Raw genomic sequence first — 23,675 nt, 5'->3', positions numbered from 1 at the left:
CCAACTGCATTATTAATTTACATAAAGGAGTCCTTAAATTTTTTCTAACATTACTAGTTTTACAGCATTTTCCAGCCTACCTCCAGTGAGGCCTTGCAGTAGCCTGCAAGCCCCAGCCCAGAGTCCTGCCTCTTCCCAAAAGCTCACAGGTCTTGGCTTCAGTCAGCCATCTGAAAGGCTACAGGTGGAGAACCATACCCTTCCCCCTGCACCAGACTTCTGCTAGACATCTGAAGACCTGGAGAAGCCCCTTGCCCACAGACAGCACCAGTTTGATTCCCTCAGTAAAGCCCAGAAAGAATGCTGAGCTGAGAAGGCAGCATTTTTAAAATACTTTATTTATCATACAAACTATTTACAAAATCAGCTACTACAACCACAGGCTTCCAAATTTTGGCTGAACTCTGCCAGGAATTCACCAGAGGGAAGTAGGATTTGACCTGTATCATCCACAGCTCCTGGTTTCTATAAACATGCAACATGGCCTGCAGCTGCAGGCTGAAGCCAGGCCCCCTGCACCTCAAAGCAGCTTCAGGAAACACAGAACCTGACTAAGATGGTATCAGGATCCTAAGGATTTCTACAGAAGAGCCTCTATTAAGTGGCAATAAATAAGGAGTAAAAAAGGAAAGTAATGAGCCTCTGCCAGAAGTAACACACAGTATAGGTGACCAAAGCACATCCCCATTGCCAGCACTAAGGGCAGCATTACATGTGGCTGTTCTGGGAAAGGGTCTAAAGCTAGACATAAGTTTAGAAATATTGTGGTGGAACTCAGGAACATGGGAGCAGCCTAGGGGCCTGTGCAAACAGAAGGGTTGTGTTTAGTTGACTAAGAGTAGCCATCCCAGTTCTGACTGCACTTGCCTTAAGAAGGAAGTCCTTGTTATCTTCACAGCTGCTGGGAAGTGTTGGGTGCTGGCTGCAATGAAATGAGAAGCATTTAGGAGCTCTTTCCAGTAGAAGTCCACTCAGTGGTCAGCTACTTCATCCTCAGAATAAAAAAAAAGCCAGCTCAAGAGAAGAAGGGAGAAGATTCCTGAGGGAGATGTCAGAGCTGGCCCTAGCTACAGGACTGAAAACATCCTCAAACAGGTGAGGCTACAATATGGAAAAAACACCAAGCTACACCTCCCAACAAACTGGAGTTGAGCTGAGCACCACCACCTCCTCTCAGTTCCTGGAGAAAGCACTGAAGCAGTGGCAGGTAAACACAGGAGCTGTAACTCTACTGGCCATGGAAGCCACCTGCAGTATAAATAAAATGGTACCATATTCTCCACCCAAAGAAGGTCAGAACCTTGCAGAATGCAGCCTGCACTAAAAAAGGGAGAAGAGCCACTACTAATGTGATCTGTCAGAGCACAACAGTGGCAGCTATCAAGCTGGCAGCCTCACAGAACCTCGGTGCCAGTGAGGGAATGAATTCACAAGGCAAAGAAATCCCCCTGAGTAGTCTCAATGTTCAGCTGACTGCTTTTTGGCACCAAAATGGCTTATTTTTTTCTGTACAGAAATAACACACTCAGCCCAAGAATGACTAAGATGCTGCCTTTAAAAACATTTTATAGATGGAGAATATTTCCTTCAAATTCCCAGTCAATTTGACTAAGCTACATTTGAAAAGCACACACAGTTAACTTAAAATATCCATACTGTGCTCAAGTCTGACTGGACCAGCCTGAGGACTGCAGAAGGGGACTGAAGAGGATGATGTGATATTTTATCCAATACAGTGTTCTAAAATTAGCTCAGGGATGCCAGTCTGAGAATCCATTCTGGAAGAAATCCAGCAATTCCATAATCCACTGAAAGCTCACATTGCAGGTAATAGCAATGCATTTCTCCCAGTTTGACTCCTGCATGGCTTTGATTTACTTGAAAACTGTAGAAAGCAAAGATCTTCAATTTTGCTTCACTGAAGAACTCGTGATTCCTAGAATCCCCCTTCCCTTTACTTCCCTGGGAAGGGCTGTATGGATTACCAACTACAACAGACCCAAATCACAAGCTTACTTCTCATTCTGGTCTATCCACTCCTTTCCCCACAAGCCAGACAATGGTAGGTGCAAGCTGTTGAGCGACCACTTAAGTGAAATTCTAGTTAATGGTTTGTGCTGGAAAGCTAACAGCACTCAATGGAACATGTGGAAAGGAAAGATGAAGATAGTAAGAAGGTTGAAAGGGCAGAAATCTAGCTGCTCTCCAGGCACTAGCAACTCCCTGGAGACTCTGACTGAAATGCAGTAGAGAAAGAGAAGCCTCAGGCTGCTGCATGATAGAGGTAGAAGCCAAGATCCTGTGGGATGCTGGGGTGGAGGTACCATGTTCTGCCCAGTAACATCATCCCAACAACAAATGCAAGCACAGTGCACACTGTAGCTGCTTATTATCTGTCACTGGTACCACATAACATACATACCCTGAAGGTGAATGTGGGATAGGCATTGGTGCTCAGCATTGAGGGATCACACTCATGCCCATACTTTCTCTCCTGAGGAAGGGAAAAGAAGGCAAGGGCATGGAATAGCTTCCTGTGCAACATCAACTGTCAGAAACATTCAATGGAGGAGAAACTCCTCTTCCAGTTCGTTTGCAGAGGCTAATTACCAGCCACTGCTGGAGAAGGGCGCTTCTGCTGCTGGACCCCGGCGGAGGTAGTACAGGATCACTGCCAGGGCCAGCACTTGTGCTCCAATTAGATGGTTTTCCTCTTTGGGTTACTCCCTTCAGTGGATACTGCCCTTTTTTCTCTGTGGCAGAAGCAACAACAGCATCCAGAGCAAGATGGAGAAGGAGAACCAGAAACCCTTTGGGGTCAGGTGCTGAAAGGATGGACAACTCTATTCTCCTCACGAGTCGTAGTGAGATGTCAGGGAGCATCACTGGAGGACTTGAGCCAAGGTAAAGGAAGCCACTAAAGCTTCCTATGAGCCAAGGCTTCCAGCAGAGCTCCATGCTGGGCTTCCCTCTTCCTCCTAGAGAGCTACGGTAAAGGCAGCTCAGCAGATCTCCTGCACCTCAATGTAACTTCTGCTTATGAACTTCATCTTCTCACAGAAGGATGGGTATACAGGGTGCATGGAAATCAAGTACACTATCTCCTTGACAAATGCACCAGTCCTTTTGCTTTTTCACATTGAACCAAAGGGAGAACGAGGAAAAGGGAAAAGATGAGCTCTTGATGACATATTTGGGATACAGAAAGGCCACATGACATCTTCTGGATGACAAATTCCTTTACATGGAGTCTTTGCTCTGCCTCCACTGCCCTAGTGAAGGGAAGGAGAACAAGCAGAGGATTGAACCTGGGTCTTGCCCCAAAGAGCCGAGATGCTAAATGGTCTCCTGGGAAGGGGAAATCACAGCATGCCAAATCCCTCACAACCCTCGCTGATAGCTAGCTGCAGCATCTTGTGCACTTCTTCATAGGAGTCATAAGTAGGGAGGCACAGCTGGTTAAAACTGTAAAACAAAAGAAAAGTTCCATTGACACTAAGTCTGAGAGGAGTCATCCCCATTAGCTGCCTTTAGATGGATTGACACAAGAATCACACGCATTACACTGTTTGCCCATCACAGCTAGCTGGTGTCATTCCCAAAAGCACAATGAAGAAAGCTCTGCCACCCCAGGATACTTGCCAAGTGTGGGCTGTCGGCAAAGTACTGTGAGTTGGAGCTGCAATGATCTGGAAAGATGGACAGAGTGCAGCAAACCCTCCTGGAGGCAGCTGAGAAGAACCAGTAGTGAACTGCAAAAGCCTGGCCAGCTCTTCCTGTGTGAAACTGGAGACCACAGTCCAAAACCACCTCATGACCTGTTACAGACCAGGAAAGGTAAAGACAGGTCAGCCAAGGAAATCAAGCAAGTATATTAGCAACTTGCAAGAATATCAGTCAATTGCCCTCACAAGCAAGTGCTCTATTGAGAGTTAGAACTGATTTGTTTTACCAGGGTGACACATAGAGGCAAGTATTATATAGTTCCTAATCAGTTAAGAGATGTCCCATGCTACTATCTCCCACCAATTCTTTCCCTTAAAGCAGAATGGCTTCTTCTGCTTCTGTTCTCCCCACAGAGACTTTATTTTTAGAAATACCTGCATAGCCAGTGAGGTAGGTTTACAACGCATAAAACACTTCCTTCTTGCAAGATGTTAACTTCTTGGTTTTTCACATCATCTGGTACTTCTACAGGCAAGTGGAACCATCCCAGTGTTTACGGATTGAAAATACAAGTTTCTATCTCTTATTATCTGGGGTGTTTTGGCAGCTTCCATTATTTTTCTAAACAAAGCTGTTACTATTTCCATACCCCTCCCACTGGGAAATGCAGAAAGGGATGAGAACTATTAGGAAGTACAAATTTAGGTTACTACATCAGTCATACCACAGCACTGAACTCCAAACACTACATGTGGGCTGCAAGCATGTTTTTCAAGCATCTCTTAGAGATAAGTATATCACCAGGAACATCTCCAGTAGCAGAAATTCCCACAACTCCTCCTGACTCCCTGCTGAACTGTTCTTAATTAGAGCTGTGTTGGATTTTTTTAAAGAGACCACTGTGGACAATTTTTACTTGCTGGTATCTGATTAAGCATCACCTCTAGTCAGCCAGGCTGAAAGAATCTCTCTAGGGGGAAGCATTATATCATAATGTGTGCAGTCCTGCTTGACCCTTGAATTTTTCAGTTAGTCCTTCTGAAAATCTAAATTCCAACCAATTCAGGGATAACTGGTTTTGACAAGTAGGAAGGAGAAACCCTTTCATTTACCTTCTCACGGAAGTGCCAAGATCCTCCTACCACTACAGCATGTGCCTTGAAGTCACAGACACTGATATCTCCAGTGCCACACATAAGCAGCTGAAAGGCAAGAAACTGCAGTCAGAAAGTCAGGAGCCCAGGAAACTAGACAGCAGCTACTGTGAAATTTGCAGATATTAAAAGTGCTTAGAGAAGAAACATTCTGGCTTTTTCCCAGATGCAGAAAGCACTCCATTTGTCATACAGGAGGAGAAGTAAAGGTAGAGCTGCTTAGGGAGGCAGCGATTACCTCAAGCTCATTCTCATCAAAAATAGCCAGGAGGTTCTCAGGAACTAATTCATTAAGACCTGGAAGAGAAGAGAAATGCAGCATGTGCTATGCCCTGGGACATAAAGACAGAGAGGAGCAGGGAGCAGGCAGCATGTTACCTTTCAGGAAGTGATCCACCTCCTCTCTAACCTGATTGGCCAGCCTGTACTGTGCAAGCAGATTTAGGTACAAGATTTTGTTTTCATTGGTCACTGGTACTTGAGCCCCTCCTGCCACAAGTTCTACCACCTGAAAACAGAACATTTGACCTGAGTGTGACCAGTGGCATTCCCCAAAACTGAACTCCCAACCACAAAAAAGCCAAGAAAGGCTTTTTTCCCACAGCAAGCTCAATTTTCTGGGGCATAGCAGAGTTCTTGGCAGGCAGTAGGGGTTAAACTATCCCACTTTCAGGAATAGTTTCCCTTACCTTCTCCAGCTGTCCTGTTTTGCTATACTTCTCTTCAGCAAAGACCAGATCCATCTCACTCACATCATTGTTCAGTATGAAACACACTTTGGATTTATAGAATTCCGGGTCATCCGTTTCAAAATACTGTGCAAAAGAATGAGAAAGCAGGGACTGTGACTTCTGTTAGGAGCATGAAAGGATGAAGCAGGCAGCAGGAGATCAAGCAGGAAAGCTCTCTACTTTATTTTTCTGACTCCATATATATACAGTGTTACAAACAGGCCAAGACTGGCTACACAGGTAGCCACCTCTTCAACCTTGTTGGTGAACATCACCATCAATCATCTTTCTCCTCCCAGAGGAGGAGAATGTAAACAAATTGATAATTTCTAAAAACATACATAGTTTATTTGAAGCTGCATGAGACCAAAATCCAAACAGTGAAAAGCAGGCAAACTTGAGGCAACAAGGGACATAGAGGGAAGAACAAAAAAAACCCTTACATTGCTAGCCAGAATTCTGAGTTTGCTACTACACCAACACTCAACTTTTCCCCAAACCAACACAGGCTTCAGACAGGGCTGGGAAGCTTTACCTTGTAATGCATACGAAGTCCTATGATCTGAGCCAGGAAGGATCGAGTGAAGCGAGCTCGAACCAGTTGTTTGTAAGCACCTCCCAGAGATGATTCATAAAGACACTTTCCTACCAGGCGCCCCGCAAATTCATATACTTTGAGTCGTAAATATGTGGGACGCCCTGGGTTTGGATGCACCTGCAAAGAAGAAGCAAAATGAAATATCCAAGTAGCAGAGTGATATTTAGCATAAATAGCAAGTATGGGACCATTTCAGTCACTACATCTCTCAAGCTGGCCAAGAAGCTTTAGTGTAATGTCCTCAAAGACAAGTAATAGAAATAAAATGCCTAAGCCTGCGTAGGGAGAACATGAAATGTTTCACATGCACAGGCAAGAAGCTGTATGAGAGCAGAAATGCAGGCAAGAAGCTGTATGAGAGCAGAAATGCATTCTGAAATATTCAGACCCAATGAAACCTCTAAACACTTTGATGTCACCTCGTCTTGCTCAAAAATCCAGCCTTCCCTGCTGACTTGCCACTCTCTACTGCTCATCCAGCCAGTTCTTTGACACTTCAATGGGTTAAGATCATTAAGCAAAGCTTTGAGAAAGGCACTGGAAGTGACTATGAAGGCAAGCTTAAGAATGAGTAAGGTAGCACACCACTTAACAGCAGCATTGTTTAACCATCAATGGCCACATTTCTGTGCATTTGGCATAGGAGCTGTGGACTCACCAAGGCCTGGTTGTTATCACTAAAGCGGGTGAAGAGCTGATTGGTGGTATCAAACAGTGCCTTACAAATGAGCTCAAACCACTCTCTGCGTGGACCTCCCCAGTCCAGAGCTACAAAATAAAACAAGCTTGGTCATACAAACTGGACCATCTGTTCAAGAGTTTCATGCATGCTGCTCAGGATTAAACACAACACAAGAGTTCATCGCAATGAACAGCTCTGTAGCAACGTGGCAGTAAACAGGGACTGCACAACTATAGGTTCTTCTCCCCAGTCTAGTCCTAGTTGGTTTTCTGGTTTGCTTGGGGTTTTTTTAGGAGTAGAGGGGTAGGATTTACAGAAGGCTTCAGGTCCCTACCTGAACTAGGTACAGAATAGCATCAGCAGGATAATTCACTAACATTTGTGAGAAAATCAAAGGGCTGGAAAGTCAAAAAAGAATGGACATACTACAAGAAACCAGAACTCCAGACTGAAACTACTCCAACATCATTCCTTTTGCTTCCTCTACATATACAGTCACAGGATAACTCACCTTCCTCATCCTGAAAAATCACTTCAAAGTTTTTGCTCCAGTCAGAAACAGAAAAATTTCGTGTTGCTTTAAAAGACTGAAAAAGAGAAAAAGTAAATAGCAGCAACCATTACTGCTTGGCACCCCATACCCAATATGCAGTCCTGTAAAAGTGAATGGGCAAATCCAAAACCCCAAGAGTCTAGCACTCAAAAGTATAAAAGTGAAAATTAGAAACATCTAAGGTCTATTTTTTTGTCCAAAGCCACAGAAGCCAGTTCCTCATTTTCTGTTATGAGACACATTAACCACATAAAATAGAGCTCATCTTAAAACCAGTGTGAGGTCTTAGCACAGAAATATCACTCTCAAGGCTGCAGTAAAGTATTGTTTGAAGTATTAAAATGCCTGTGGGAAGAAGCAATTTCTGTAAAGCACTTTAAGCACTTTCAGCCCACGAATTAGATTTAAAATAGGAATGTTTCAAAGAGCACTACAAAATAGCTTGAAGAGAATTACTGAGTTCATACTTACAGCAAGTCACGATGCAGAAAAGTAATAAAATGCCCCAAGTGTCTAAAATTTCCTGTGCCCTGATTCTGGACTCCAACTACAGAAAATTTCAAAAGCTACATGGTAGTCTTCAGTCATACAGATAGTTTTGGCTTAGTTTACCCTCAAACAGGTTAGAGCATCATGCTACTCACACCTCTGGACTAAACACATTCATTGTGCCTATCAACCTTGGTCACTAGAGCTTATAATTATTTTTATTACTATTATTATCATCATCATTAATATGGCACTGGATTTATTTTGTCTTACTAGACTGCAACAGTGCTCAAGACAGTGCAGGAATTTCCATAATAACAGGAAAAAATAGTCATGGAAATAGTATTTAGAAATGAAGTAATTTTGTCCAGGCTATAACTGAAACATTATCTCATAAACACTCCACGCAGATACATGAAGAAAATATTCTGAAACACATATTTACTAAGTATAAATCAAGGGAAATCCCAGCTACTCCTGTTTTCCTCAGAAATGTTCTTTCCATCTTTGCAACATAACTGTTGTGAGACACAAGTGGAAACAATAAGTCAGGGTAACTGCCTCCCCAGCATACAAACTATTTAGAATGTCACTTAAAAAACTGTATTATATGAATGACTAAGTTCTATCTTGGAAACACAACAGTTCAGGTCAGAAATGGTGAAGATTTTACTAAGGGACTCTACAGAATATTTTATCATCACTCTGAACCACTACTAGTAGCCTGTTGATGCAAGAGTTTCGTTGCATGCAGCTCAGGAACATCTGACTTGAGAGCTTATCTTGCTGAATGGTTCTGTGCCAGAAAAACAGGAGACAAAGACTCAGGAGGTCTGTGTTCTGCTCCCAAATCTAGTCCAGGTAGACAGTCTCACTCGAGGCCTCAAGTTCCAATGTAAAGTAGGGACAGAGTAACATCAGCAGATTCCCTGCTTTTACAGGCTATGAATCTCTTCACAGAATCACAGAATCGTTCAAGTTGAAAAAGACCTCTAAGATCATAGATTCTAACCTTTGACTGATCCCTACCTCGTCAAGTAGACCACGGCACTAAGTGGTACATCCAGGCATTTAATGAACACTTCCAAGGATGGTGACTCCACAACCTCCCTAAGCAGCTCCTTTCCAATATTTAACGACTTTCTCAAGCTGCCTGCTGGCATCTGCCTTGAAACAGAGGGACCACCCATTTTTAGCATTGCTACCCTAGCACAATCCAGTTTGGACTTCTTTAGGCACTGAGCAGAATGAAAAGGCTGGAGGAAGCACTGGGCTGAGGTAAAACAGCTCACACACTCACCGACTCCAGCAGACAGTGGCGGCTGACCTTCAGCGTGACCTTCGAATGAGGCCTCTTCATATGCACCTGACGTAGCTCTCGCTGAAAGAAGTTCACTTTGTCTTGGAAGGTTTCAGAGCCTCCTGAGAAGAGTGACAATTTGGGTGAGGCCTGAGCTGTCAACACCTCAAACATCTACAGAGCATTCCTAAGATTAACTGCGCAGATCAGCTTTACAGCCCAAAAGCGCATTTACCACAGCAAGGTTTGGAGACAGAGCCCTCAAGGTAGTTTTGCAATTAATCTTGCCGGTATTCATACTCACAGGTGCAGTTTCAAAGAGCCTGACAGAGAAGCCAAGCTGAAAAGGAACAGCTGCTATGATGAAGCACATTCACTGGAAGCACCAATAGGAACAGAGCATGATACTCCAGGAACCAGAGTTCTCATCAGAAGTCATTCAGTGCTGGCAATCTTTATTCCCCAGGGAAACTAGCAGACTCAAGTGCTAACTTCCTGACTACTGTACCCACATCACTGTCCCTTTACCTATGTTTTTATGCAGAGAACGAATGAAAGTGGCTGCCAAGATGTTCCTCTCCTTGCAGCTGAGCTCCACAGGGGGTTGGATCCCATCATCCACCACCAGTGTCAGTAATTTGTGCACAGGATCAGGACCAAGGTATGAAAACTAGCAGCAAAAAGATGCAAGAAAGGGTAAACCCATCATGCAGAAGGCACAGTATGTTCAGTAGACAGAGCAACACCACCTGTGCTCTTAAGACTTTCTCTGCTCCCCCATGTGTATGCAGTTAACAGGAAAACTATTTCAGGCATCAAGACTCCAATTAGGAGGCTGCTTTAAACTTCACACACAAGTCTGAGAGCTTCAATGGACATAATCACAGCATTTTAGGAAGGTTATGATGAAAATAACCAAGCAAAATGCAAAGGTATCAAGATTTTTGCCTAGCATTGGGACAAAAGGCAGGAAAGCGCGATAAGACTTGCCTCCTAGTAACAAATATTACCAATACGTAGGCACTGAGAGGGAATTCCAGAGTTGAAATTTATGCCATACAGTATTGTTCTGTGGGTGGAAGCCCTTCTCTCCAAAAGGAAAAAACAGACCCTGATTCACAAGGATGACAAGCTAACAACATAGAAGTGCAGTGACAGGTACACGGAAAGAGGCTGACCTTTGTGCCAGGACACACTCTAAAGGTGAAAAGCCGCCATGGAATGATCTTCAGGTAAAATTCTTTCACTGAGAATTGCTGAATAACCAGAAAGAAAAGAGAATGTTAAATATCACACATCTGTTAAAGGTTGTCCCTGAAACACATGAGGCAGAGGACAGATCCATAAAGCCAGACCTCCTTTCAAACCCAGGAACAGGTTTCTGCAGCATTTGGCACAATATGAGAGAACCTTTAAAGCTCCACAGAACTGTAAGCAACTTGTCAGTAGGACTTCACTGCGTTCATTTATGACACATGTGGGACAGCATGACACAGATTTTATAGCAGTAAGCTATTGTGTTCAGTAGAATGTCACCAGTCTAATTAGAAAGTAATCTTAAGTACACTTGAGAAGCTGAATTCAGGACAAGATTGAAATGCACTGACAAAAACGTTTTGGTAAAAGTCACGCCAATGGACTACTCCTATTACTCCCTAACTTTCATGACCACTTCGAACACTTTTTAAAAAGCACTTGCAATTGCTACATCCATGAGATTTGCAGAAATTTATTCTCAGTGTATTTCTGCCAGAACAAATTACTAACTGTGCAGCTCCTGTCTTCTGGAGAGCAAGATAAAATTTTAGCATCTTTAGACAAAAAGGAAACCATTTCCTGCACAAACTTTTCCTAGCTGCAATGATTGGAAAAACTGACAATCAGCATTTGTCCACAAACAAGCCAAATATGCACAACTCTTTATAATAGCAGCATGGTAGCAGTTTTCTACTGTTTCTATTTCTATACATAGAGACATCCAGGGTTACAATTATGCAAGCCTAAGAATCACATTAAAAATTTTAGCACCAAAAGGGAGTTTCTAACAGTACCCACTTCTGGAGATCTGCTTTACCAATAGAAAAATAGTATGGAAGTCCAAAACAATACTCCAAGGATGAAAGGATGTTGAGCTCCCAAGGACACAGCACTAGAAGGAAGTTCTTAGAGCCATGTGCAGCACAGATTTAGAAATCTCTAGCAGCTTCCTCCATCCTATAACTGTTTCCTGGTCCTCTTTCTCCCTTTGGCAGGAAAGCAATTTCTGGATTAGTCTTTCACTTTGGTATTCATCACTGCATTTTTCAGAATGCATTGAACAAATGAATTTAAATTCATTATTAGATTTAGGGGAATTTTCTTTCTAATTTATGAATACTTTCATGCAATAATAATGGAAAATAGTTACTGTTAACATATTCTTATTGTGAGAGAACCCTCAGTTTCTCCTGTTTCTTCTACTTATAAATTTACCCTTTGTTCTCTGACCATTTTTTCCCTTTTTCTTTTCAACAAAACATTCCAGACACAGAACAAAGACATAAAATCTGAGAAGGTGAGGCTCTCTTAAGTTGAACTTCACAGGTATCAGAAACTGAAAATAGAAATTGCAGGTCTGACCTGAAAAAAGCAAAGGAAAGGCAAACAGAATATCTATTGAACAATCAGCAGGAAAATTTCCAGTAGGATTTGGATCAGACCTAGAAAGATCCTAAAATCTAAAAACACAATCCTAAAACTTCAAGTTCTAAAATGTACTCCTAAACCTTCCAAGGCTCATTTTAACATTATTCTCAGTCACAAGCTCCATGTTTGCCATAAGCATACCATTTTTTAACCAAATCTGAGGCACCTGAATCTGGAGGTAAAATACAGAGACCAGGAAGCGCTTCAGTTACAGCACACTTTAAACATGCACTCAAGTGTGGTAACTTTATGATATCTACCTTAGGTGACACATAGCAGTACACTTTTTTAGGCTTCTTCACTTTCTCAGGGGTCTGGCTGTCAGAAGGAGAATCTTCATCTTCATCCTCAATTGCAGTAGAAGGACGGCGCTGGGAGGAGCTCAGGTGCACTGGTGGAAGCTGCCACTGAGTGTTGGTATAACTAGGAGCATCATAAAGGTAAGCTTCAAAATAAATACTGACACCTGAGGTGGACACGTTGCGTTCTACAATGTTCTTTTCATTCTCTGAGGGAAAGAGATATGAAAAGAGTTGTGTAAATCCTAATGGAGACAAGAATGACAAAGAATGCACAGGCCACCACAAATCAGTGACTTTGATTTTAAAGAAAAAGGTTATATATCCAAAGGAAAACCTGGTCAAGTGAAACTTTGATAAAAAGAACCCAGGAGCGGGATGGAAAGATTTCAAGATGGCTGTTTGTCTGTTAGTGACTGGTTGAAGAAGAAATGCAGAGAGAACTTCTCTCTCAGAGCACCAGCCTGAAGGCATAGCCATTTGACAGACACACTGAAGTCTGGCTCACTCCTGAAGAAACCAAGAATTATACCATTGTGGGGAAAAAAAAAAAAATAAACCCACAAAGGTTACATGCAATGTTCTTCCTCCATGTAACTTAACATACAATGCATGACAGAGTCAGATGCCAAGTACTAGCAAGCAATAAAAATTGCCTTATCTCAGAGGTGAACCTCCTGAAATAGGGGAAAAACACTTGATTTTATCTTCTAATGGATCAGAGAGTATCAGCCCCTAGAGATATCCCCTGTTAGAAGCATATTTATTTACTTTAGCATTTTTAAATGAATAGGCCTTCGTTTAGCAAGTAAGCATGGCCAGCCTGCAGAGGAGCCACAAACAGCTCTGCTACATGAGTGTGCAAAGCACATTGTCAGAGGACACCTGGAGAATCAATACTCATTAGGTCTTGACTCACCACTTAGAACAATGATGTCAAAATCACCATTGCTTATGGGCTGGCTCTGGTAGGAGATGCAGGCATGGAAACAGCCCCTAGAGTGCAGGGTGAGTCGGAAGAACACCTCACAAGTCTGCCGATTGGACACCACAGACTTCTCAAACACCACATCAGAGCTCTCTTCTTCTTGAGGACCCAGCTAAACAGAAAACAAATTCATAAAAGGAGCTCTCCAGCTCACCTGAAGTCAGGCAGCAAGGGGTGAATTTGTACTCACCTCGTGGATGGAGAGGCTGTAATTGTGCTCATCTATCAGGGAAACAGAATTGCTGGTGGGATTGTCATATTCATCTCTGGGAGCTATCTGCAGAGTGTGCTGCTGCCCACAGGTCAGCACCAGAGTGGAGAAATGGCAGACAATTTTGGTTTTGGAGGGAACCACCATTCCTGAAGCAGACAACAATAATTTACAGTCAAACAAATTCCAAGGTGAAGCTACAAAAATCAAAAGAAAAGCACCTAGGGGCACAAAACCCTTGAAAATGGATCCAATCTAAACACATTCTGTGCCCCTACACTGAAAAAGCAAAGCATCTGAGCACTGAAGTACATGGTGTAGTGCATTCCATGTGCCCTGGATAAGAGACTTAATACTAATAAAGCAAACTAAGTTACTAGTCCTCTAAAGAATGTTTTTCCACCATTCTAACTTCCTGCTCAGGAACTTGCTCCCAATCTACGTACAAAATATAAGTTAGCTGACACCTAAGAAAACCTGCAAATGCAGCTTACCAAACAAACTTCATTTGAGTTAAACCTGAGCTGCTTCTTTCTGAAGGAATATTTTAGCAAGCTCTGTATCTATTCATAAAGCAATGAATAGATGTCCTTTCAATGACATGCACATGAAATACAAAAGATGCCAACTGGGGTCAAAAAAACAAAAGTAGAAGAAAACAAATTTTAGATGGATAAAAAGAAAATATTTTTACCGAAGTGTGTAATCAAAGGTATCAGCTGCACCAGAACCTTACAAGAATAGAGTAGGGTATTCAGAAAGAGAAGAGCAATTCAAATTATGGCAGCATCTCCAATCCATATACAAATAACTCAATACTTTCACAAAAGGCACTCTCTGACTACTACATGGATTGTGAAGAAGTCACCACAAAATGGAGAATGTGACAGAAGTGGACAGGGATTTTAAGTAGCTCTAATGACTTATTCTGTACAGCAATTTCTGTTTTGTTATGTACTGGTAATCACAAGTATATTTCACTCATGGGTTTGTTGCTGGGATCTACAGATGGCAGGAGGAAAATAGTGAAGGGTAACCCCTTCCGTGCCACCTACCTATTTTAGCTGAAAACACATTTACCTAAGGGCCTCCAATACCTCCAAATCTACTTTCAATCATTACAGGGCCACTTAGATCTTACCTGGCTGGAAAACCTTGTAGTAGGGGCTGTAGGCCACATTCAAGCCACCGAGTTTTACAGTGATTTCATATCTCCCAGCCCTGCGCACAGTGAAAGCCACTTTCACCACATTGGAATTGGGCTCTTGAAGAACTTCCTGGGTTACAGGAATATCAATTGCTAACTCCACATGGCAGATGTGAACTCGCAGCCCCACAGGCCGGTGAGCAGGGAAGGGTTGCCCATTTTTATAGAATAACTGCATGGGAAACAGAGAAGTCCAGGTCAGCAAAAACATACAGTGCACAGAGGAAGAGGAAACAAGCTGCCTTAGGGAAGGGCAAGTACCTCAGCTCAGAAAAGGAAAAATAATTAATAGACAGCTCTGTCACGCACATCTGTGTTCTCCAAAACGAACAGGGACAAGTGGGCATTGAACAGCCTCATTCTCTTTTGTGCTGGGGTTCAAATGCATGCCCTGAAAAGAACATGCCTCTAGGCATTTCCCATCTACACTTGTAGTGCAATATTAGAGCAGAAATTATGAGAACCCACTAGCAAAAGGAAAAAAGTAAAGCCATACCCTTTCAGAGAAACAAGCAGATCTTGTTCATTTGTAAAGCTAAGCTCTGAAAAAACGCTTACCAATTTGTTACAGAAAACAGTGTGATGAAGATGCTGACCTAAGGAGCTGACCCAGTCTTTACTGCTAAGAAGCATCACAATGAAAACAACACATAGATAAAATCACAGGCAGCTCAATCACCAGAGTGATCTCCTGACAATTTCAGAAGGTAACATACCTCAACCACTAGTTCCTTACAAGGAAAGAATTACACCTTGAAACTCTATATGCTCGGCTCTTCAAGAGCCAGCAGATTGTTGTCCAGAGCCTGCCTACCATCTGCAATCAGCCTGCAGTCAGAAAAAAGTTATTATTACTCCCTGTTTCTAACTAAGAGAGGGGGTGAAATAGTTTGCATCTTGACTGACATTAGGAGAAACTGGTGAATGCAAAGCTACTGCTGATGAATAAAGGGCTAAGCAAATGGCACACATGAGTGAAGTGGAAAGGCACATTGCTGGAGCTCATGAGTGTCAGCAAGGTGAAGAAAATAAATTTAAATAGTAGGAACAGAAAAAGTCCCTTTCCCCTCAGTTTTTTTCACTGCCTGCCCTGGAGTTAGAATTCTGCACTCATCATCAAGCAGAAGGGTTTTCTTCACCTTCCCAATGGGTATGGCAACCTAGCTGAACCTTTCTTCTTATTTTGACACCCTCTTGGATGGATCAGTGGGATAGAAAGATAGGCACATAAGCCCAGCAAAACCTGCTCAAACTTTCTCCACAGAGCTCCAAATTCTCTGTGTTCACTCATCTTACTTCCTCTACACTTGGCCTTTTGAGATTAGAGGGGAAAAGAGTCCTTGGCAGGCTTTTCCAGGTCTGACAGAAAAAAACCCATTTTGCAGTTAAATCCATTTTTCAGGGGAGTGGCCATGGAGCTTTACAGCTCTTGGGTTGGTAAAATGCCCATTCCCACACCCTCAACTTCAGCTGTACAACCAAAAGATAGCACCACATTTGCTGAAGTCAAGGCTCAGCCTACTCACTTCCCTGTAAAGGAAGCAGCAGTCAGGACAACCCTGGTCTCCTCTGGCTCTTCAGAGGATTCTGAAGAGAGGCAGATCAGACTTTAAGAAATGCAAACCTCAAATACACACTTACAGAGTTTTGCAACACAGTAACAGAGCAGCAGGCTTAAACAGATAGCTTCCCTACTCCTCAGTTACATCTGGCTTAGCCCCAATAAAAAAAAAAAAAAAAAACCATCTGCGGAGCCCACCCCGAACTCAGACCTCTGCTCCTGCCCACAAAGCTGCAGGGAAACAAAAATATTGCCTTACATGCACTCGGAAGGCCATGCTATGGCCCACCTCATAGGGGTCCTTCCAATCCCAGGAGATTTTGCAGGACCGGGGATCCAGGTAGTTGCCTCGCACGTAGTCATAAATAGTTCGCTCCCCTCGGCGTTCCCGGTCCTCATGCTGAAGGAAGCTGACTATACGTGCGGCAAGCTCAAAGAGGAACTTAATGGTGAAGAAGAAAGCTACAACAGATACTGTGATCCCACCTGCAGCAGGGAGAGAACAAAGGGGGGGGTTGCAGAAGCCAAGGGGACAGAGTCAGGCTCTAAAATCCTCTCAGCATCAGCCAAAGATGCCTTTCTGTTAATGATATTCTACTCAATTGCAGATTAGGTATTTAAGGCAGTTGCTGTTGTGTGAACATTTATGGTTTGTGTTAAGATACAAGTAAGGTTAGAAAACATCAAGTCTCTTAAAACTCTGCAAATGACTGCAAACAAAGGAAATAGTTAAAGGTGGTAGAGAGTCTCAGATAAGGCTTGTGGACATCCCAGTAGAGACACAGAATTCCTTTCAAGTTCCAAGTCAGAACTACAGAGATTCCTTTAAGGGAAATAGATAACCAGACAACTTCTGCACATCACATTATGGCTGGATTAAGAAGCATCACAGAGGCAACTCCACTAGTTCTCAGAAGAAAAAGTAAGGGAATGTCTTAGGAATTAGGCCTATGAAATGACTTTGGGATCAAGAAGAATGGTCAAAGCAAGTCTGCTAGGTGGAGAGCACAGTGTGGGTGGTTGACAGTAACTTCATGTTTGCTAGGTAAACTATGAACTAAAATTAAATCAAAGGCTTTCAAGAAACTCTTCTAAAACCTATGGAGAGGTCTTCAAATACTGTGGCAGCCTTTCCTTCACTTACCAATAATGTAAAACATCAGGTCCCTTCGATGAGACACACAGCCGAGGATCACAGCTGCATCTAGAACACAAAATAGGCCAAGTCCAGTCCAGTGACTTCCTCACACATACTGGCCTAAATTTAATCTATGGTTCCTCAGAAAAAATGCCTATTGATCACCTGTCTTCCTCTCCAAGGACATCCCTAAAGCTTTATTCCATAAGTTTGAAATATGTGAAGAGCACAACATGCTACAATTAACAGTTCTCCCTCCATCACAGATTCCCACTCAGATTCAGGGATCTCGAAGAAGGACAACGTATCATCCCTCTGAAAACAGTGAGAGCAGGCTCTGGGTACTGCAGGAAGGAGATATTTTTTGCAGGATCACCAATTTCAACAACAGTGGCCGAAGCCACTCATCCAAACTGTCACACCTCCTTGCAAGCCATGAAGTTATCTTTTACTCTGATACGAAAGCACATTACAGAGCTGCCAACAAAATGGACAGAAGCCAACCCTTAGCCAGCAACCTTGGAAGAAAAAGCTATGGAATAAAAGAGTTACGGACAAGACCATCCCCATTTGTTCAGAACAAACAAAATCCTTCTAGGCAGAGGTGAATCTATTTTTGCCCTGCAAGTCTACTACAGAACATACAAATGCAACTGGGAAAAGAGTCCATTTGTATTTTTGTTCTCAATTCTGCAAAGTGGAGCCTTTTTGCTGAAACTCTCACTGATCAACACAAAAGCAAAAACCTCCTGTTTGTACACCATTAGGTTTACAGCAATTTTAAGAGACACCAGTTCTAGACTCAAGTTTTCACAGAGGGGACTGCTAAACAAACATGTAGTAAAAATACCACACCCAAAACAACATGCTGTTTGGTTGATAAGACACAGCTGACAGATGGAACAGGAGCAGCAGCAAGGAACACGTGTGACAACTAGACAGGATTTGGCATACAGTGATGCATACAATATAGCTCACCATGTCACCATTCAGTTAGTGAGAAGCTACATTGTGCATTGAAGCTGCCTTTTTTTTTTAAACAAACACAAAAGAGGAGTTTATTCATCAGTCATCTCAACAGCAGCAATAATGGACATCAGCATGCAGAAAGCTTAAATGAGGTATTTGTCCCAACAATAGCCATGACTTTCTAGCCCAGGAAATCCCCTTTGCTGGCCTCAGCACATAGTCCAGCCCTCCAACCAAAGAGCAATCACATACCTTTACACAAGTGCCCATGCTCTAAAAGCCAAAAAGAGGGTACCCATTCTTCAGCATCCTTCCTCTTTGTGCCCCGATCTGGGACAAACATCAGCAAGAAGAGGCCATAGAGAAGATTATCACAGAAGGAGTAACTCCTGGAACTTGCATCACAGAATCACTGCTGCAAAATAAGGACTTGAGCACAGCAGTTTCTTCCTCTTTGTGGAAAAAGGGTTGTCCTGCAGTGCTGTTTCCTTTAGCCTGCAGTTTGTTAACTTTCCTAGAAAAGTAAAAAAGGAGAGAGAAGCATTACATGTCTACACTGTGGATAAATCTAGCAAGCAAAAATACATGAGAGGTGCAAGATGCAAGAGCATCACTAGACATCAAATCCATGAGAGGTGCTATAAAAGTACCACTGTTGATGAGGTGCAAAGCTTCACCATATCCTCAGCCTCTATCTGTCACAGTCTCATTTCAATATACGACCCCCTGAAACCAGCACGTTCAAGATGGAACAAAACACATCCTTGCCTCCATAGGTTTCCTGGAGCAGCTAAGAACCTGCATGCTGTTCCTAAAGAAGTATTAAAGATGGAAGCAAGAACTGATAACCTAGGAGGAATACAGAGAGATTGTCTCAACAGCCAAGGATCAGACTAGAAAAACTAAAGCCCTGATAGAACTAAACCTTGCCAGGGATGTCAAGGGTGCCATGAAAAATTTCTGTAGGTACATTGGTGATAAAGAAAGACTAGAGAAAACATGTACCCCCTCCAGAAGGAAACAGTTACCCAGGACAATGAGAAGGCTGAGGTACTCAACAACTTTTTCCCCTGAGTCTTCAACAGCAACTGCTCCAGCCACACCAACCAAGCCACAGAAGACAAATGCAGGGACTGAGAGAATTAAGAAAATGAAGAGAATGTACTAGAAAATCACAGGTATTTTTGACAAGGGCATGTAGTGATAGGATAAAGGGAAGGACTCCAAACTGAAAGAGGGTAGTTTTAGATTAGATATCAGGAAGAAATTCTTCAATATGAATAGTGAGGAACCAGATCAGGTTGCCCAGAGAAGATGTGGCTGCCTGATTCTTGGAAGTGTTCACAACCAAGTTGCATGGGGCTTTGAACAACCTGGTCTAGTGGAAGGCATCCCTGCCCACGTCAGGGGAGTTAGAATTAGATGATCTTTAAGGTCCCTTCCAAACCAAACCATTCTATGATCAGGTACCCCTTCAAGTCCTCATACCCAACAAAATGCTATATACTATTCTCAAACTGATTTTGCCCAGATTTAAAGGGCTATTTGCAGTCAAGCCTCAAAATAAAAGAAAAAAAAAAAAAGTTTTTCTCAATTCTTGAACAACAAAGCAAACTAGATTTTGGGTTTGGTACTGTTGTTTAAGGTATTCAGGAAATTGAGATCCTCATAAGGGAGTTCAGCTTCAGCAGCACTATCTACTAAATTACATTTTACTGCCAGGATTGAGATAGGAAAAAAATAAAATTTAACAGCAAGGATTGACGCAGCCCACAAAAACCAGGACACATGCCAGAAGAAACACCACAGAGCCTACACAATCAGTATCTGCTCATTCAGAGCACAGATTACATAAAGGAGTGAGAATGACAAGAACAGAGCCAGGCTCACCGAGGCAGCTGTCTGTTAAGATAGTCACCTCTCCTGGAGATGCGATGTGCTCCTCCCACCTGCCATGCCACCACCTCAGCTGTCACTTCTTCCTTAGTCCCCCCCTCCTCTGCCTTCCTCTTCAGATGGCTCTTATTTCCCCCCATGCCAATAATCATATAAATCTGACTACCTTTACACGCTTCTACTAGCCTTTCTAATACACACTAAAATCTACCAGTAAACCTGTGAAGAGCTTTTTGGTTGTGCTGCAGAAACAGCCAGACTTTCACTGTCTTTTCCTCATACACATCCCAAGGAAAGTCCCACCCACTCACCTATTTTCCTCTTTCCTCTATTTTTCCTCACTACAACAGTGTTGCAGTCCCTGGGGCATAAACTCTCATTCTCCTCCTTAGGTAAAGCATCGGCTTTCTAAACTCATAAATTTCTGTGTGTTAAGGACCACAGACCTAGCAGTTTCCTTGGTATTTTAGTTATTTCACAGTACATATCCAGGATGTGCTGCAAATGACTGGTCAAAACTCTGTCCCAGTTTGGCCAGAGTGTGGAAGGTGTGTGACTGCTCCCCACACAGGTGGGGAATTTCACAGAAACTTATCAATATTAGGAATCCACAAGATCTCCCTCCTGCATCTTCCAGATCCAGTCTCTTCATACCATAAAAACCCCACAACGCTGTCTCTGTGAGTTCATCTACTCAAGCCATTTCTGCTTCACTCCACAACTCCTTCCCTTCTCTCACAGATCACACAGCCTCTCCCTGAAGCATAGGAAAAGAAAGATCCATCATTTAAACTTTAGGGGGTTTAAAGTCAATTGAAATCTTAATCTCTTCATCTGGCTTGCAAAATTTTTTAACTCGGTGGACACAGGAAATCAGTTATCTCAGTTATATTAATTACTCAGCACAGCAACTTGTCATCTTACCAGCTCTGATGGTCACCAGAGATGAAGTGGCTGTTATACAATCAACTTCCTTCTAGCTTACTCACTGCCAGCAGCTTTAAGGGTACTACTCTTGCAGCTGGAACATATTGAGGTGAAGAACATAGTTGCAAGTAGGCGGTATCCAAGATACACTGCCACCCACTTAACAGAATGCAGATGTGAATTAAAATGGTATCTGTGCTAGGAACTGCTGGGTAACAATCTGGGAAATAAATTCTGAGAAGCAGCAATATAACATGCCATCATAGCTAGGCTGGGAAAAAAAAGTGCTGAATTATCCAACAGGTCTGAGTAATCTTGATCCAAGGACAGAGCAAGCGATGGTCTCCTGCCACCTGCAGGGAAAACGGGGATTTGAAAGCTTCACCTTTGCTTGACTCAAGGAGAGGTACTGGCATAATCAGGGTAGACACCCTGGAATCATAAAATAAACTGCATTAGTGCCATTGCTCCCTCAAGTCAGCAAGGAAAGGAAGTTCAGTAACGGGAATATATTTAGTTTGTGTTGCTGCTGCTGTTGAAGCCAGAGGGACATAGCGCAGAGCACCAGGAGGAAGCACAAGTGTAACACATACAAAAGGAACTGTAACACAGTAATGGCACATTCAAGTAGCTACAGCTACAAAACCAGCTAGGGCCTACACAGAACGATTGTACTGAACTCCTAGGAAATCTGCTGTGCTTCTTGATTTTATTTGGTGCACTGACAAATTGCCGTTCTTCTCTTAACAACACTTTAATTTTGTTTTAAAGCCTTTTTGCAGGATAATACTACCTCATCCAATCAAGATAAGAGAACCATTTATCTCTATGCAGGAATCTCTCTCATGTGCACAAATGTCTACCACCAATGGCATGTCTGTCTCATGCTATTCACAGAGGACTACTCTCCAGTGAAAGAGACAGTATTTTCTCCCACTAAAGCAGACACAAACCAATGAACAGGAATGCCCATGAGAACCATACATTCCCAGAAAACTGAAAAGTCAGCACAAAAAGCACCAAGCAGGATCCAGTATCAGCTGTCAAGGACAAAAGCTGCAGCATCAATGGTCAGTGTCTACACAGTCGTTCTCTTATTAGGGATGGAATTTGTCATATGCATTTACATACAAGCTATATAAAAGAGTGGCAACAGGAAAAAAAAAAAAAAAAAAAAAAAGAAAAGAAAAAAAAAGAGATACTTCTGTCAATTGCTTAAGTCTAAGGACTTTTCATTGCAAACAAACCACCACCAGTGCTCAGCTCCTCCTGTCCTCCTCAAACACAGCAAGACAGCCAAATGGCAACTTTCAGGTCAGTCTCATCTTGACACCAAATTTGTTTCCCGAGCCAGGACAAAATTCAGCCACTTGCCCTGCTGCACATCAGTGGAGAAAGCGAATCACCCCCTTCTTCCTCAATAATTTCTCTTTCCAAACAAACCACTGAGGGTCACTTGAACGACAGAGCTCTACTAACTGCATTTCCTCAACCAACAGTTAAACTAGGTATGATCACCCAGGAGGAAAGTTCAGCTGTGGTTTTGCTAATCAACACAGTTTTTCTTTCAGTCTCATTTTCTTCTTCATCCTCAGAGCATGAATCACAGTTCTACAGAGGTCATCACTTCAGGAAAAAACTCCTGAGCCGTTCTTCATTGGCTGCTTTTTCTGACCACACCAGATAAAACCGGTTGTATTTGGAAGATACCAACAGCTACAGGATCTCACTAATCCCAGAAGCTTTCGTGAGAAAGGCTTTTCTTTCTCCCTTCCCTGCACAGGGCACGAGAAACCAAGTGCCCCGCACCGGTCTGAGAACTTGGCGAACATTTTCGTTCATGTGCAGAAAAGACATTTAGGGTCAGACTAGACCATTATGGCTGCATAAAATACAGCTAAAATTACGCTGGTTCGCTACGATTTCTGATCACAAATGTAGGTAAGATCTATAGATAATGACAACCCACTGCTTCTCATTAAGGAGTTCATGAGCTAAGGCGCGGCAAAACCAGCACTACACTAAATCTAATAATAAAAAAAAAATAAAAAACGAAACAGTCCAGCAAGCTCAAGTGAGTGGGCTGAAGATCTCCGTAACGTCCCGGCGGTGCTAAACAGAGAAGAAGAGGGGGAAGGAGGGCGATCGCTGCGCTGAGGCTGCCCTTCCAGCCCTCAGCACTGGGCTCTGCGGGGCCACCATCCCCACGGCCTTTCCACAGCTCGCCCCCGCCGTGCGCCGATGCCCCGCAGCGCACACGGCGAGGCTAAGCCGAGGTGAAGAGCCAGGGGCCGCCACTGGGCAGGCAGAGCCGGCCCTTCCTCCTCACCCGGCCTCTCCGCGGCCCTCTCGGAGCCATCCCCGCCGCCCACAGCGCGGCTGTACCGGGCCCGCCGCGGCCGCTCGGGGCCGTCACCCCGGGGGCCTCCCTCACAGCGGAGCGGCCGGGCTGCGGCGGCAGCAACCTCGCCCCGAGAGCGCGTTCCCCGCGCCGGGAGCCGTGGCTGTGGGGAGGAAAACGCGCTACCGCTGTTACCGTGGTCTCCGACGACGGCCACAATCGCGCCGCCGCTGCCCCGCGCCGCCGCTGCCCGGCGCTGGCAGCCGGAGATGACGCGCTC

The 23,675-nt window shown here is 43.4% G+C and overlaps 1 protein-coding gene across 1 annotated transcript; it reads right to left on the bottom strand.

The window, feature by feature from the left end:
- Nucleotides 1-319: 319 nt before the first annotated feature.
- AREL1 (apoptosis resistant E3 ubiquitin protein ligase 1) lies at nt 320-23,653 on the bottom strand. Its single transcript, XM_066322053.1, has 20 exons — nt 23,591-23,653; nt 18,484-18,745; nt 17,269-17,328; nt 16,384-16,610; nt 14,498-14,735; nt 13,336-13,505; nt 13,077-13,257; nt 12,119-12,366; nt 10,352-10,429; nt 9,702-9,843; nt 9,174-9,295; nt 7,343-7,418; nt 6,808-6,917; nt 6,087-6,266; nt 5,510-5,635; nt 5,199-5,328; nt 5,059-5,117; nt 4,779-4,868; nt 3,643-3,818; nt 320-3,465 (listed from the first exon to the last, which is right to left on the bottom strand). Exons 2-20 carry the CDS (start codon nt 18,572-18,574, stop codon nt 3,363-3,365), a joined length of 2,607 nt encoding a protein of 868 aa, XP_066178150.1. The 5' UTR covers nt 18,575-18,745; nt 23,591-23,653; the 3' UTR covers nt 320-3,362.
- Nucleotides 23,654-23,675: the final 22 nt, after the last annotated feature.

Source organism: Sylvia atricapilla, chromosome 6, assembly GCF_009819655.1.
Source record: "Sylvia atricapilla isolate bSylAtr1 chromosome 6, bSylAtr1.pri, whole genome shotgun sequence".
NCBI lineage: Eukaryota > Metazoa > Chordata > Aves > Passeriformes > Sylviidae > Sylvia > Sylvia atricapilla.
This window is presented reverse-complemented; position numbering and strand designations above follow the sequence as displayed.